This window comes from Pinus tabuliformis, chromosome 4_1 (assembly GCF_031772625.1).
Source record: "Pinus tabuliformis cultivar Carrire ecotype Pingquan chromosome 4_1, CPIR1, whole genome shotgun sequence".
Taxonomy (NCBI): Eukaryota; Viridiplantae; Streptophyta; class Pinopsida; order Pinales; family Pinaceae; genus Pinus; species Pinus tabuliformis.
In genome coordinates, this window is record NC_142303.1 from 449,065,500 (window position 1) to 449,083,218 (window position 17,719).

Genomic DNA, 17,719 nt, shown 5'->3' on the forward strand with positions numbered 1-17,719 from the left:
GGACATTCTTTTCTACCTAATTATAAAGATTAAATATGAGAATCTAATCTTTTAGTTATAAATTAAATGCATAATATATATTCAAAATTATAAATTAAAGAAAAATATGACTTATGACTAAATTAAGAGAAATAAGAATATAAATATAAATATATATGGATTAAAAAAAAATTATAAATCAGATAAGGGAAATAACCTATAACAATGAATCAAGATTAAAATTACATAAAGAGGAAGAATGGAGAAAAATAAAAGAAAAGAGGATTGATAAATCATACAGGGAGATATCAGAACAAAATACAAACAGGGAAAAAACTAGACAAAGACGAAAAAATTAAGAAGAAAGGGAAGGAATCCAACAACTACTAATTTTCCATTCGTCATCCCTATTGAGATTACTGGGTGTCCTCTCAATTTCAATGGCTTCCCTAAACTTATGGTGATGAAAATGAGAAATCTTCATAATAACCTTAGCCTCCTCAATGCATATATGATGATTGGTCTTCTCTGCATGTTCCACCAAAGCCGAAAAGTAGGTCCTTCCATGCTTGATATCAACAACGTGTTCCTTAATCCTCTGATTAATAGATCAACCAGTTTCGCCAATGTATGAGGTTCCACAAGAACACGGGGTGACATAAACACCTTTTATATCCATATGGTTCACATGGTCTTTAACAAATTTTAGGGAACTTCTAATGGTATTGAGGGGCCTAAAGGTTGAGGGAACATTATGATTCTTGATGATTTTCGCAATCTTGTATGTCATCCCTTGGATGAAGAGGAGGTGAATTCCTGAATTACGATCAACGGGGTCTTTCTTAATCTTAGGACCTTAAGTAGCTTTGAGGAAAGCTTTAATACCCTAGCGCTCTTTCTTAATCTTAGGACCTTTACTGGGTTTGAGGAAAAATTTAATACCCTAGTGCCTACTATATCCATTTTTTTATTTTTTTTTTTTACAAAATCGGGTACTGATATATTATAAAAACTTCCAGGGACTGAGTCCTATTACATGGATATGATAAACCGAGGCATTAAGGATCCAAAACGGGTTCGCAGACCCTAGATCCTTGTTGCTACATAAACGGTAACTGAAATGAAAAAGGTAACGGCTATATTGCCGGATAAAAGAGCCTGCCAGCCAACAAAATTTGCAGTTCATGAGTCCTAGGGGTGCTTCTGGTTAACTGAGTCATCCGGGAGAGATTCCTTCCTTGCGCTGGCTCTGGTTGAAGCTTCCGCTTGCATACTTTGAGTAAGAGTCCTGATATGTGCTATGGCTTCCTCTAGGTGGGTGCATCTGTCCTTCAGGGCCTCGATCTCAGCTTTATATTTTTCCAGCTTCTTCCTTTTTGATCTGCTGTCCGCCTGATAATCATCCTTGAGGTCGTTGAATCGCTTGATGAATCTGCCAATCATGAAGGTGTGCGCTTTGCAGAGAGTGCATTCACTGTTTGTGATGACATTTTCTAGGGGGTTGTTAGCAGGCTCCTGAGCTCCTTGCTGAACCTGCTGATCTGCCATTTCTCCGAGCTGGGAAAGAAGGCCAAAGAGCTGGAGTTGCAGATAGGGACGGATTCTGGGGATGGGGGCGAAATAGATGGAAGACAGAAAGGGGGAGTGCAGAGCTTTGCACAAGGAGGGGACCAGTTGGGAGGAATAGGATGGCGGGGGAGCAGGAGAAAGATAGGGGGAGCACTGTAACAGCCAAACACACAACCCGTTAGAAGAAAAAGAGACTCTAAAAATAAAATTGCCTGATTTTACCGCTGATGAGGGACGAGATCTGAGCTCCAGATGACTGCGCCCTGCTTCAAGAGAAAGACTGTGCTGGGAGGAGGCGCGTGCCCGGACCTTCGAAACGGTAGAGGATGAGATTAAAGTGATGGCCTTGCTGCTATAAATAGAGGGAGAGAGGTAGCTCGATTGAGCGATCAGGAGCTGATCGAAACGGTTTCTGAGGTGACTGAGAGTCCAGGGGGAGATTTTGCTGCTCGCGGAGGAGATTTTGATATGATGACAGTCTGAACAGAGCCTGAGAATGACGGCGAAGGACGAATAAGACCCAAGGTCGGGGCTGAGAGAGGTGACATAAACACTTACAGGGGGGAGGATCTGAGAGAGGAGGGACGGAGTGGCGCAGTCGAGGAGATTTGGCAGAGAGTGAGGAGATTCGGGGATGAGCAAATTTCGAGAAGGATGGAGTCTGAGGTGGCTCAGAATCTGAGAAAAGGAAGAAGGATAATATTCTTTAAGGAATTGCTTTGTCATAGAAGGAGTCGTTTTCTCTGACTTGGCCTACGGGTCTACTGGCTGCCTTGTTGGCCTGTTCATCAGCCTCTTTGTTGCTGCTCCTTAGCACATGTTTGAGGGTGGCCCCGTTAATATCTCTTATGTTGTCGAGGATCCTAGCTTTAATGTTGTTCAGGGCAGTTTGCTTGAAGTCCCTCCCCGAGACCATAGCAGCTATAATAATTGCTGAGTCACCCATTATGAGCGGATTTTGAAGACCAAGTCTCTTCAGAATGGAGGTTCCCAGGAGAAGACTATAGGCCTCGGCCCTATTGTTGGACATTATGCCCAATCCCCACTCATAGGTCACTATAATTTCGCCTTGATGATCTTTGATGACTCCTCCAGCACCTGCCTGACCCAGATTGTTATTTGAAGCCCCGTCGAACTGGAGGGAGGGCCTCTTTTGATTTTGAATCCATTCTCTGATTTCCTCATTAGAGCCTCTTAGCTTCCACTCAATCTTTTTCTGACCTGTACTTGCTACTTTATGGTTCCTTGATTCATAACTGAATTTGCCCATCCATTCGGTTTCCCTTGGGTTCCCAGATTCTTGATCTAATTGGACTATTCCATTAGCACTGATAGTCTCCGAGATGAGGGCGATTGTTTTTGCAAGGGTGCTTGAGATGCTGGCCTTCTTGTTATTAAAAATGCTTTTGTTTCGGGTGTTCCAGATTTGCCAACAAAGGGTAGGGGGGATGCTGTTCCACAGTCTTTTGGCAAGGGTTTTGTTTTTCTTGGGGTAGGGGTAGCTATTCCCCCAATTTTTTGAAGGAGGGTGATCTGATTGGGCAATTCCCCTATCCTTAACGGACTGGTAATGAGATTCTAGTAATTTCGGGCAAAGGAGCATTCTAGGAAGAGGTGATTGCTGCTTTCTTCCGCTGCTCTACACAGGCAGCATATTGAGGGACCGAGGATGCCTTTCTTCCTTAGATTTTCCGCTGTAAGGATTTTGCTTTTAAGGAGAGTCCAATTAAAAAATTTGATCTTTGGGAGGCATTCCAGATTCCAGGCCACTTTATGAAGAGGCCAATTATTGATGGCTGTGGCATTTTGGAGGATTTTGTATCCTTCTCTGACTGTGTAATTTCCACCATTGGGGTCCCAGACATATTTATCCTCGGACAGACTGTTAAGGGGAGCTGACCCTGAGAGGGATAGCTTAAGGTCGGCCCACAGATCCCTTAGATTGTTTGGGAGGGGGAGATGCTTCCAACCCAGCCACCTGTTTTGATCCCAAGAGGAAATGTCATATAGGGATTTGAGATTTTTTCCTTCCATCCACAAAAGCAGTGGTCTGAGATTTGGGAGAGCTTCCCTTGCTTCTGAGCCCATTATACGATCAGTCCAGATATTAATGTCTCTTCCACTGCCCGGAGCTCTTGAGATATAATCTTTGAAATGGGGGAGAGTTTTTTTAATAAGCTTCCAGACTGGGGTGCACTACCTGTCAACGATAGGTTCCATTAGGATGTTGGAGTTGGGGCCGTTCAGGTATTTTCTTTTGATTACTTCTGTCCACCATGCTCCTTTTTCATTGAGGATTCTCCAAATCAGCTTGAAACCCATGGCCATGTTGGCTAGTCTTGGGATTCTTATTCCTAGCCCTCCTTTTTCGAAAGGTAAAATAACCTGGTCCCATTTTACAAGACTGAATTTTTTGGAGTCCTGCCTTCCTCCCTGCCACAAGAAGCTCCTGATAATCAATTCCATGTGCTTATGAGTGCTGGCCGGGGCGAGAGTGGTTGCAAACTGATATATAGGGAGAGCTGAGAGGATGGCTTTTATGAGAGTTGTTCTTCCCGCCAGGTTGAGCCAGGACACACCCCAACTCTGAAGTTTTCCTCTTAGCTTCTCTATTAGTTTCACCCAGATTTCAGTTTTGACCGATTCCTTTGCTAGTGGCAATCCCAGGTACAAGAAGTGGATCCAGTTCCTTTGGGCAGGGATGTCCAAGATTGAGGAGATTCTCTGAATAATCTGCCTGGGGACGTTCCAGGTGTATATCATGCACTTATTGTTATTGAGCTTTCCTCCAGACACTTGTAGAAAGAGCTCTAACGTTTTCTTGAACCTTCTTGCCATGAGACTGGAAGCTCCTCCAATTAGGAGGGTGTCATCAGCGAAGAGAGAGTGATTTATCCCCTTGGTTCCACGCACTATGCTGATACCTGTGATTTCTTTTTGCCTGCGAAGATTTTCCATGTGTATGCTTAGCGTTTCGACCATGATTATGTAGAGGAAAGGGGAGAGCGGGCAGCCTTGTCTCAATCCCCTTGAGCTTTTGAAGAAGTTGCTTGGCCTGCCATTAATCAGAGGGGCTGTCCAAGGGGATGATATACACTCCATGATCCTGCTGATGAAGGTGCTGGATATCCCAAATTTCCCAAGGGCTGCCTTAAGGAATTGATGGTTGACTCTATCAAAGGCGTTTGCCATGTCTAGTTTAATAATCATACCCTTTTCCTTTCTATTTATGCTGCTGTGAATTGCCTCTTGGATAAGGATAACGTTATCCGTAATTTGTCTTCTGGGGACGAAGCCTCCTTGATTCTCAGAGATGAGGGAGGGGAGGAGCTTTTTTAGCCTATTGGCTAGAATTTTGGTGATGATTTTATAGGAGACATTGTACAGAGAGATTGGGCGGAATCGATCGAAGGATTGGGGGTTGGGATCCTTGGGGATAAGGGCTATGTGAGAAGATTTGATGTTGTTCCCCATTTTGCACTTTGAGAAGAAGTTCTTTACCATTCTAATGAAGTCTTTCTTGATGATTTCCCAATGATTTCTGTAGAATGCCACTGTGAACCCGTCTGGGCCCGGTGCCTTATCTTGTGCCATGCTGAAGATCGACCCCTCAATTTCCTCTGTCGTGACCTCTTGGTCCAGCTCGTTGTTTTGGTCTGCTGAGATTTTATTTTCAATTAGGCTGAGGAATTCCGCATTATCGTTGGGCTGAGTGTCTGCGGATAAGAGGGCGCAAAAGTGTCTGGACGCAGCCTCTTTTATTTCCTCTTGGTCTCTGAGCTCTCTTCCATCCATTATGATTTTCTCTATATGGTTCCCTGCCCGCCTGAGTTTTAGGCTATTGTGAAAAAAAGAAGTGTTTTTGTCTCCGGCTTTGAGCCAAAGGCAGCGAGATTTTTGTCTCTGCTCTTCTTCTTCCATCCTGTTCTGCTTATACAATTCTTTGTACATTTCATTCTCTTTGGCTTGATCTTCCTCTGTATACTGGGTTCGCTCCTTTTCCTGGCTCCATTGTTCAAGCTGTGATTGGAGATCAATTCTTTTTTTACTTTCCTCTGCAGCGTGGTTTCTTGCCCATCGTTTGATAACCGTCCTGAGGGATTTAAGCTTGACTTCCCAAATATAGTGGGGCGAACCTATAATTTCTTTTGCCCACTGCTCCTTGATCAAGTTTCGGAATTCTTCTTTGCTGTCCCATGCCTTGTTGTATTTAAAGGGGAGAGGTCCCATGTTCTTTCCTTTGTCTAAAGTCAGAGCCACAGGTTTATGGTCTGAGATGTATCCTTGGATGATTTTGCTTTGGATGTTTGAAAATCTTGCCACTGTTCTTTCTTGAGCGAGGATTCGATCTAATCTCTCTTTTATATTGTTGTTGCCGGTTCTTTTGTTGCTCCAGGTGAATCTCCCGTTGTGCGGAGGAATATCCACTAGATTATGGGTTTGGATTATTGTTTCTAGTGAGTCTCTTGAGGGATCAGCATAGTAGTTTCCTCCCAATTTCTCATCTGCATTCCTTATTAGGTTTAAGTCACCTCCAAGGAAAATGTTCCTTCCCTGTACTGTCATGAGGTCTAATGTTATTGATTCCCAGCATGAAGCTTTGTCCCTATAATGGTTAGGGGCGTATATGTTGTATATAGAGTATTCCTCTTTTGAGGCTTTGTTCTGCATGTCTGTTCTTACCCACCAGCTGTAAGACTTTTGCTCTTTGAGTTCCCATTTGCTTTTGTCCCATAATGTTCCTATGCCTCCTGAGGCGCCAGCTGCACTAGTTGCTACACCTGCATAACTTTTGCTTCTTTTTATGTGATTTTGGAATTCTTGTTCCGTGATTTTGGTCTCTTGAAGTAGGAGAAGGTCTGGTTGTTCAGATTTGAGGAGATCTCGGACTGCAGTGCCTACTATATCCATTATTAACAAAAACATTAAGCAGATAGACTTTTCTTTAGAAAGGTGGTCTTCATAAAATCCTTAGAGTAGGAGTTTTCTTTAGAAAAGTGGTCTTCATGAAATCCTTGGAGTAAGAGTGGCTAACTTAGTGAGAACACCTATCTTCTAAGTAGGAAAAATTTCCATGCACAAAAAGGAAAATTTGTAATCTCTCATTTTGATTTTATATTAAATTTTCTGTTTGTTTTCTAATATTTATTATTAACTTTATTTATTTGAAATAATTTCATTGAATATTTAAAATTTAATTTATCATTTTATAATCAGTTAAAAATTATAAAATAAAAATTTAATAATGTTTGAATATAAAATTGTTAAAAAAAAATGTACAAATAATATGTAAAAAAAATAAAAATGTATAAATAACATTTGAAAAAAATTGATTATTGAAAATAATTTTCATTAATTTCCTCATAACTTATAAAAAAATATAATTTATAATAAATTTCTAAATAATATATTAAATGAATAATAATCTTAATACTTCACAATACATTGATTTATCTTCATTGAATATTTAATAGTTAACCTTTAGATATTGCATTCCATAAATATATTTTAAAATTTAATGAATATTTAATAGTTAGCTTTTAGATATTGCAATCCATAAATATATTTTAAAATTTACTATGCTCATGTAAAATAGTTGACTTAATATACAACTCACATTTAATTCTCCAAATTGATGCTCATGTAAAATAGTTGAATTAATATACAACTCACATTTAATTCTCCAAATTGACATGAGTACATGTAGAGTTACAATTTAATTAAAAATATTAATTAATTTATTTAAAAAATATTTATAATAATTATTATTTTATTAAATAAAGTTTAATAATTAATAAAAATGTAACCGATAAAAAATAAAAAATAATTACACTTAAGTATGAATATTTTTTTAAATAATAATAATATATTTTTAAAAACCGTAAATAAAATTGTAAAATTAATGTTATAATATATCTAATTTTAATTATAAAACCACTTTTAACTTATAGAATCATGCACTATTTTCTAATGGTAAGTTGTGTTAGGAAAAAAAACATCATTTAGCATGTCAATGATGCTCTATTAGGGAAAATAGTACTATTTAGTAAGTTAATGATTGCAACGAATGGACAAGGACTGTGCCAGCGATATTTAAGAGAAAACGTTGACTTCATTGGATTTTTCCAATGACAGGTTGTGCTACGAAAAACACATCATTCAGTATGTCAATCATGCTCTATTAAGTAAATAATTGTTTATCTTTGGTAGGATATGGACAAAAAAATAGTAGTTTACTCATAATGTTTTTTGGTCTTGAAAATCATGGAAATTCTGGTTAGATTTTGATAAAATTTGGCAGGGATTTTTGTAAATCCAAATTACAGTAGTAAAACTTCATGCTCATGCTTATGGGTGTGTCAAATTTTTTTTGATAGTACTGAATCTATTTCCACTATCAAAAATATGATTCAAATACTACTATAACAAAATTTAATAAAAAAAATTGCTCAAATTCCCGTCATTTTGACAATCTAGACAATTCCTGTGGCTGACAGCTAACCAAAAAAAGGAAAGAAAGAGTAAAATCATCATTGACTTACAACATTCGCAAAAACACACCATTACTAATTTAAAAAAACAACTTATCAAGATTATACAAATAACCAAAGTCAGCCTTGTTTGTTCATAGACTTTATTCATCAAGTTATTTCTCCGAGTTAATAGACGGTAATTTCTGAAACCCGCTGTCGCAAGCCCACTCCGTTTCTAAAGCCAGAGACCATCGTGATGGCGATGGCGGTTTCTCCGTCCGCTTATTCTTCTTATTCATATTGTCCGGAGAGGGAAAATTCAAAGGGATTTCGTTCAAGGCATATTTGGCCGCAGCATCCTGAATTTGCTGATGAGAAAGAGAAGAGTCAGGCGGAATGGCGGGCACGGAATCGGGGAAATTGAATTTGGCGTTTGGGCCTCTGAGGCAATAGAGTGCGGCATCGTAAGCACGGGCGGCTTGCTCGGCAGTTTTATAGGATCCTAGCCAGATCCTCACCTTCGATCTCGGCATCCGAATTTCGGACACCCACTTTCCCCATTTTCGCTTTCGGATTCCCTTATATCGGCGGCAAGTTTTTCCTCTATCTTCCTCTGGTGGAGGCTGGGAATGGTTCTGTCCGGACTCTGCGGGGTTTCTCCACATTTGGCGTCGCAATGCCAACGCTATGTAGTGGGAGGGAAACATAGAATCACAATTTGGAGGCGGAGTAGACTAACGAGGGGAGAAATTGTTCGGACGGCCAACAATAGCACGAATCTGGGCAAACAAATTTCAAAATTTTTTGTAGAGGTAGTGTTTGAATCCTGTTTTTGATGGTGGAAATAGATTCAACACTATAAAAAACGTTTAAGACACCTAAAATTTTGAAGTTTAACAACTATAACTTGGATTTACAAAAATCTTTTGCCGAATTTTCTCTAAATATAACCAGAATTTCCATAACTTTCCAAGCAACTCCTCCACCTCGTTACACTATGCGTTTGGAGACATTGTCAACTCCAATGAAAACGCATTGTGTTGGGGAATTAAGATGCAGAGTCGCATATGTCTATGCATATATATGCATGGAAATACACGCGGCGAAAGCGCGTTTGGAGGCGTTGTCAACTCCAATGAAAACGCAGTGTGTTGCTGAATTAAGATGCAGAGTCGCATATGTCTCTGTATATATATGCATGGAAATACACGTGGTGAAAGCGCGTATTGATTTCAAACGTGGTAGAAATTTTCAATTTTTGGGGAGTTTTGACGATGACCAATCAGTAATCACCACGGCAAGCCATATTTCCTATGCTATACGGTATTTAATGTTCTTAAGTACATCCTCTGCATCTCTCCATAAAGACGAAACACATGGATTTTTGCATGACTACCATGAGCATGCATGTGACTTCATTACCGTATTTCCCATCACTCAAACTTTCCGAGTAGTCTTGCCCTCGTTTTCCAGCTGACGGCGTCAGTGTCAAGCGCTGGCACAGCCATAACTAATAGTTAATAACTAGATATGTGTAATTATTGAAAGCGTGGGTGCAGTTAATAAAAGCTCAAAAGTCGTGTGCATAATGGTTTAATAACTGGAACATAGTACACTTAATTATTTAGACTTAATTAAAACTCACCCCTTGACTTCAGATATGTGATTCGCTGATAAATGATAAAATAAGATAACTAAAGACATTACGTTAAAAATATAATATTTTAAAATATTTTATTTTGAATATAGAAAACTAATAAAATATAAATAATGAAAATATTAGATATTTGTTAATAACTTATGGGTGGGAAAGATATATTCTAGGGTTATGCTAAAATATAATTTTTTTAAATATTTTATACAGAGAAGTAGAAAACTAATAAAATATAAATAATGAAAATATTAGATATTAGTTAATAACTTATGTCTGGGAAGGATATATTGAAAGGTACAAGTAAAGAAGAAATAGTTTAAAAGTTTTATTTTTTTATTTCATAAAATTATATTAATGAAGTTTGCAGGGGGTAAAAATTGTGAGGATAAATTTATTTATAACACATGAGAGAAACAAATGTATTATAATTAATTTAGATTTTATTATTTATGTAAAATGAGAGTTTTTTTTATTTGCATAACATAAATTTGAATTTCACATTTTTGAAAAAAATTAAGTTATATGGATATAAATAGTTCTCTAAATTTCATTTTGTTCGTCTAATATTAATTTCTCCTTAAATATCCATTGTTTAAGATTTTTTATGAAAATAAGATTAATATATAAAAATGGTGGTGTATGGTTTAATCCCATGAAAATAACAACTAGATTCAAAATAATTATTTGAGTAAATAAATATTAGGGGAATTTTGAGATCAACAATAAACCTCAAAACAAAAAAATGTATTAACAAAATAAAATTTAAAAGAACAAATAATATTCAAAATGATAATAGAGTCTTTAGGAAATAAGATTAATATATAAAAAAAAATGTGTTGTATGGCCTAATCCCATAAAAATAGCAACTAAATTTATAATAATTATTTGAGTAAATAAATATTAGGGGAATTTTGAGATCAACAATAAACCTAAAAAAAAATTGTATTAACAAAATGAAATTTAAAAGAACAAATAATATTCAAAATGGTAATAGAGTCTTTCAAAAAATAAGATTAATATATACAAATTGTGTTGTATGGTTTAATCCCTGAAAATAACAACTAAATTTATAATAATTATTTGAGTAAATAAATATTAGGGGAGTTTTGAGATCAACAATGGACCTTAAAACAAAAAAATGTATTAACAAAATGACTCAAATGGAGTTGGCAATTCTTGGATGCAAAATTCAATTCCTGATCTAGTGTGCCCACTTGATGTCTAAAAATTCAATTCTTGATCTAGTGTGCCGACTTGATGTCTAAAAATTCAATTCCTCATCTACGTGCCCACTTGATATTTGAGTAAACCTACACTTGATATTTTACTAAACATACATAAAAAAAATACTATAAAAAAAGTTTTCTTTCTTTTCATTTATAAATTTATAATTCTTATTTTATTGTTTTAACAATTATTTTGTTATTTTCCTTTAAAAAACCCATTTTAAACCTCAAATTTCTCTTAATAAAAAAATCGTGTTAGAGTATCAATAAATAATGATTTTTTTAGAAAAATATTGTGATAAACTGAATATGGATGATTACAATTGGATATAGTTTCCATTTCATATTACTTAGCAATCAATAATATGATTCTATATGTATTCTCAAAATAGAATAAAGAGCCACATTTTACAATAATACTCAAAAATACCAACATGACGATATCTAAAATCCTTTCATAAAGTGTCCTCCCATTTGCTACTAAATTTTTGGATAGAATGGGGTGAATCGAAGAAGTGGTAATGATTGCATTCCAATCCTTTTATGCTCCACCAAGAGCCAAACAAAGAGTGTCCATCCATTTAACATGGCCCAAATACTTATTGTATTTACACCAATTTGACATATATTAAGGCATCCTTATTCTTAGGCAAATAAGTAATTGAATTTTTAACCCATGTTTTTTTTTAAATTTATCTATGAAACAATCAAATAGTTTACGCATCAACTTTATTGGGAGAAGAAAAAAATACAAAATTTATATCCATTTTTTTATGAGAAGAAGAAATATTTAGAAATACATTCAATGATATTGTTTAGATACGCCTCCATTATCTCTTGATCATAAAATTTAACCAACGTGAGTAGTCATTGTCCTTTCTCAAATAGAATCCTTCAAAGGTTATTTATGTGTTTTATTTCCTATGTTCCCTTCTAAGGTTATTTAAGTGTTTGATTTCCTATGTTCCAATTATTTAGGGATCTAGGCCTATTTGATTTTCTTTCAATTCACAATTATTCATCTTACAATACCATAAACCTAAGGGTAGCAAGCATTCTAAAGTTTCTAAAATATTGATCAGTTAATCTATTGTTCATTCTTTTAAATATATATCAGTTATTCATATTTATTCTATGACTTTTCTCTAATAATCATCATTAGTTATTGGCCTCCATAGGCTCTTGGTTGTAAGATATTTTCCAAATAAGAAAGAGTTCTTGAACCATGAAGCTCTACTAAACCACCAATGTCATCCATTTCCCAATATTTTCTCTTTAAAAAAGCTAAAACAAAAAAAATCCTCATCGTATTACTTATTGACTTTGGAACAAATGCATATAAACATAGCATACAAGAATGCACCCAAGAACAACTTTGAATTATCTTTTCTCTCATAACAAAAACTAAAAAATATCCTCATTGTATTAATTATTGTCTTTGAAACAAATGCTAGAAAAATATAGTATACAAGATTGTAGTTAATGTGCAACAACCATGCATAACACCCACGTACTGATTTTGAACACACTGAAAAGACTTCGCAAAATATATACGCTTTTTTGAACACATTGAAAAGACTTCGCAGAATATATATATGTTTTTCTGAACACACTAAAAAGACTTCGCAGAATATATACGCTTTTCTGAACACACTGAAAAGACTTTGCAAAATATATACGCTTTTCTCAACACACTAAAAAGACTTTGCAGAATATATATACATTTTTCTAAACACACTAAAAAGACTTCGTAGAATATATATGCTTTTCAGTGTGTTCAAAATTTGTACATGGGTGTTATGCATGGTTGTTTCATACATACATTGATATGTTTTATGGAAGTCGCGTATGTCTTCTAGGGTTTTGCAATATGGTTTGTTGATGACATTTCATCTGTTCTGCTATGTTTGTTGTTGTCTGTCAATGATGTCTCTATCATGATAATTGGTGTTTGACCGTACTGGTTGAGTTGAGTTGGTTATGGAATGAAATGTTGATTAGTAAATATGTTACTGTGTTGTGATATGTAATTAGATTAATGATCTATGATTGATGTAGTAATTGGTTCAGTGGTTATTTCAGTATTACAGTGATTCATATTCAGCTGTGATTTGTACACAGGTCATCTTTAGAGGAATCGTGTACATACACAGGTGTGCTTCATAGAAGTAGCATATACATTCTGACATGTGTTTGATCAGGGTTTACAGTGACAACATTTGGTTTCTGTGATGAATAGTACATGGTCTAGTATACTTATGAGTGGTTAAGCATTGATATGATATGATATGAATTTCTTTGATCTAGTTGCATTGGTTGACAAAGATTCAGTGATTGATTCGATGATTCAGTTGGTTCAATGATTGGGTGATTTGATTTAGTGATTGATTTGATGATTCAGTCGGTTCAATGATTGGGTGATTTGATTCAGTGATTGTTTTTACAATTGTTACTTAGTTTGAGCTTAATAATAGAAGTGGGTCCAATCTGAAAATATGATGAAAGGTGGCCTACATTTTTGATGTGTTGAGTCAGGTGGATCTAGTATGAAACATTATGAAACGTGGTAACCAAGAGGTGTTGATGGTTGGAGCCTTCATTGAGGGAGTCGAAGCTTCCTTCGAGTAGTAGTTGGAGAATTTGTGCAAGGGGTAGGAACTCCCTTCGGGTAGGAGTCGATAAACGAGATCAAGGGGTTGGAGTTCCCTTCCAATGAGTGCTGGAGAATGAGAGAAGGTTGTAGCCTTCTACAGGTGGGTCCTTGTATACTGGTATGAGTCTGCGTCAATACAATATTGTAATATGTTTTCCTTTGTAATAAAAGAAGAAGACAAAGATGACGACAATGATGGCTTTGTCCCACATTGGGTTTCCACATACAACCTCAGTGTTCTATGTGTGTTGCTTATGTTTTGTGTTAGCTTCTCTTTACTTCTCATGGTTTCTTCTTAATAAATGAATAATGACATAATGATGCACTAGTTAAAGATGAATATTTGATGGAACATACGGAAAGTTAGTTAATTGAATATATGTGGCTTTACTTCATAGAAGTTGTGTATATATGTGGTTTGCATAAATGACAGTAGCGTACGAAATGAAGAATATTAAATGAAAAGTTTAAAGTGAGTTTAAAATACTAATTCACCAACCCCCTCCCTCCCCCTCCCCTCTTAGTATTTTTCCCAACACTAAGAGATCTGAGGGAGGTCAAATTGCTTGGGGAAAGAGGTGCCTCGCTTGTCCAAGGAAGGAAAATTAGAATTTTTATGACAACCATTAAAGTATGGTCGGTGTGCCTTTAATAGGTAGGTCTGCTGAAGAGTCATTGGGCTGAAGTGTCTAGTGAACGTGATTGTTCTGCATGCATGTTAGTTTTTAATGTCTTGGTTATGCATGCATTGTGATTATTATGTTTATCATGCATAGTAGGTTAGACATGCATCGTGGTGGTCATTATTGCAATAGTTTCATCATGATGTTGTTCGTGTCATTATGTATATTATGCTAACACCAATTGATGTTGCATACAGGATAGCCTCCCATGAAACACACTAAGGTATGATTTGATTATGTCTATATTTGGTATAGCTAACATGGCATGTTTGCAAACGATAAAAGATTAGATATGACGAGCATAATGGTGGATTACAATTCACGTGACTCTCCTTACAGATCATCCAAGTAGAAAGGAGATGAGTATTCTCCTGATTTAGCAGATACACTGAGATGTTTGAAGCAAAAGATCAGAAGTTGCAAGGCAGACAATAACAAGTTGATTGAGTCACAGGAAAGACTTGTGAAAGCTTAGGAAAATCAAGTAGAAGATAATGCAGTAATCCTTCATATCCTATCAAATTTGCATTGACAAGAACAGTTGAGGATCATCCATGGGCAAGAGGAAAGGACTAATGAGGAATATGATATCAGGTCTCAATCATGATACATGTTGGACATGGATGATACGTTGAGAGGTGGCAGATGGTTGGATACACCTAACAGGATGCATTAGAGGCCCTCCATCAATCCAAACGGTGACACCAACACTCCTTGCTACTCTGATAGTGGATGAGATGCCTCAAACCATTTACTATGTCTTTGAGTAAGAAGCCCCATGAGAAGTTCACCCATGCGCTTTTTGTCACCATACCTCTCACCCTACGTCAGTTCTAGCAAGAAAGAGAAACAAACGAAAACAACTACCCCAAACTCAACCCCTTTCAATGTTAGAAGCCATATGTATATGCAAGCACTTTTGTATATGCATATAGATATGCAAGCAGATATAGAGAAATCCACTTTCATAAATGCGCTTTCATTCCTGCATATGAAACTGTCAATATATTTAATCTCTTTTTGATATTTAAGCATAGTTTCATTTCTAAGTTAAGGTCCCACCTACAACGGTCATGTCGACTCCCAATTTTTATATACACACATATATTAAAGTGCACGTATATGAAAGAAATATTTTGTATATGTGTGAATTTTGTAATTGCACACAAATATAACAACATGCATATCTAACAACCACACATGTATATGCGGAAGCGCATATAGGAAAATATTTATAAAATATTATTGTCATATTTGTTGTTCTCCTAATACTTCAAATTTTTATAGGTACTCTATAAATGGGATCTCATGCAAAATGATGCCATGCATGTCCGCCACTTGTCATTGGTGAATGATTAGTTAAATGATGTGTCAAAAACAATAACATCTTTTCATAAAATAAAGAAACAAATTCTTTTTCAAAAATTTGAATTTCCTATATGCACTTTCATATAACACTTCATTTCTAAGGGCTTTAATGGAATCCATATGACCAAGTGCAGACAAGAAATTTAATAGGTATTTCACCTATTCATTTGTATTCATATCCAAGCTTAAAATTTTATACACTATATTTCTTTATACTCGAAGGGCCAAATAACCAAATAACCTGTTACGTGCGAAATCAAGACCATTTTTGGAACCTCAACCAAATTCTTTTGCTTTTGATGAATTCAGATCGTGACTTCAATCTCATGTCCATGCTGCTTACAACCCTAGACAATAGGATTCTTGCATGGCATGGTATGGTCCTACTTGAGAAGATTAAAATAAGAAGAAAAAGTCTACCAAAAAAATCCCAGTGCAAGTCCTGAGACTTCGGGAGTTCTCATGTGGAAATTTTGAGAACCAATCAAAACTTCCCACTTGGTTCTCTTGCCATGTTATGTCTTCCATGTCACTGTCACATCATCTCTTCCATGTCACTACCATGTCATCACTTCGATGTCACTGCCACCTAATCTTCCAAGTCAACACATTTCCATGTGTTATTCTCTGCTACCTCCATGTGTCAAATACCGCCTATCCAGTTAACCACCTAAAAGTGAAAAAAATGAGTGTCACATGTCATTACCCTTTGTTGCCATGTTGATGTCCTCTGCCACCTAGCCCCACCTGTCATTCCATCTATATCACCATTATGTTGGGGTCCACATGTTGGCTAAGGTAAGGAAATATAGATCCGACTATTTCTTAAGCATTTCTCGGTTGCACTTGTGGGCGCCCAGATGGCTAGATATAAACAAATTATCCAAATGTATCATATATCTAGTTATTAAGCCAATGTGATGCGCAACAAAGGTCTTGATTACTAGATGCCTCAATGCATCCCGAGATGGTCTGGATTCAATTATAAGATGACAAGTGGTTGGCATGCATGGCCTCATTTTTCATGAGATACCATTTATAGAGTACCTATTAAAATTTGAAGTATTAGGAGAACAACAAATATGACAATAAGCTTTTATAAATATTTTCCTATATGCACTTCCATATCTACATGTGTGGCTTTTAGATATGCATGTTTTTATATTTGTGTGCAATTACAAAAGTCACACACATACAAAAGTTTGCTTTCATATGTGTGCAATTTAATATATGTGTGTATATAAAAATTGGGAGCCAACATGAGCATTGTAGGTGGGACCTTAACTTACAAACAAAACTATGCTTACATATAATGAATGTGTTCATAGTTGAGCATTTGTATCAAGTATGAATCTTGGAAGGCTATATACATTTGTCTATGTTTTTCATTCATCATCATGAAGAGTTACTTGATCAACAATGAAGGCTTTGGTCTCGGCCAACCGTTGTTGTTCTATTCTCATTTTGGCTTGAAATATTTTCCTTTCAAGGGCCTTGGATTTAAGCCTTTTCTCTTCTTTTATGGCCTTTCAAAGGGCCTCTACTTTTGAAGGGAATTTCTTTCTTTGTTTTTCCCTTTTCCTTATTTTGGGGTAGTGAATAGGAAGCAAGTCATAATATTCTCTCTGTTGCATTTTGTTCCATAACTCTTCATATGTGAGCATGTCTTGGAACATGAGTTCTTAGGGAGAGCGACTAATGTTCATATGGATGTAAGAGTTTCATAAACTTGCAATGCTCTTTAACTATATGATGGGGGTTGTGTCTTTTAAAAATTCTTGTGAGGAGCTCAAGCTCCTTTTTTTCTTGCCCAAGGAAACTTTGCCAGATCATAGTTGTATATTTTGATAGCGAAGCCAGACCATGAGCTTGTATTGATGTTTGCTAAAAATAATGTTATCCCAAATTCCATAGTTTGATCGACATATTTTAACATATAAGTATTTGAAACTTATTTTGTGCATTCCCATGGTTTATCTTTTATGGTTTTTATTTCATGTTATTATGCCATGTTATGTATATGTATATTTTATGATTATGGTAATGGTGTTGGTGTCGGTTGCATCACCCCAGTTGGGTGAATTGGAGATGTTTCAAGTCCCAATATATAAGTA

General features: G+C 36.1%; 1 protein-coding gene and 1 pseudogene across 1 annotated transcript; both read right to left on the bottom strand.

The window, feature by feature from the left end:
• Nucleotides 1-2,254: 2,254 nt before the first annotated feature.
• On the bottom strand, nucleotides 2,255-2,818 carry LOC149176266 (uncharacterized). Its single transcript, XM_089421417.1, has one exon. The coding sequence runs from the start codon at nucleotides 2,816-2,818 to the stop codon at nucleotides 2,255-2,257; it is 564 nt and encodes a 187-aa protein (XP_089277543.1).
• A 5,376-nt stretch (nucleotides 2,819-8,194) lies between these two features.
• LOC149176267 (ethylene-responsive transcription factor ERF017 pseudogene) lies at nucleotides 8,195-8,686 on the bottom strand (annotated as a pseudogene).
• Between the last annotated feature and the right edge of the window lie 9,033 nt (nucleotides 8,687-17,719).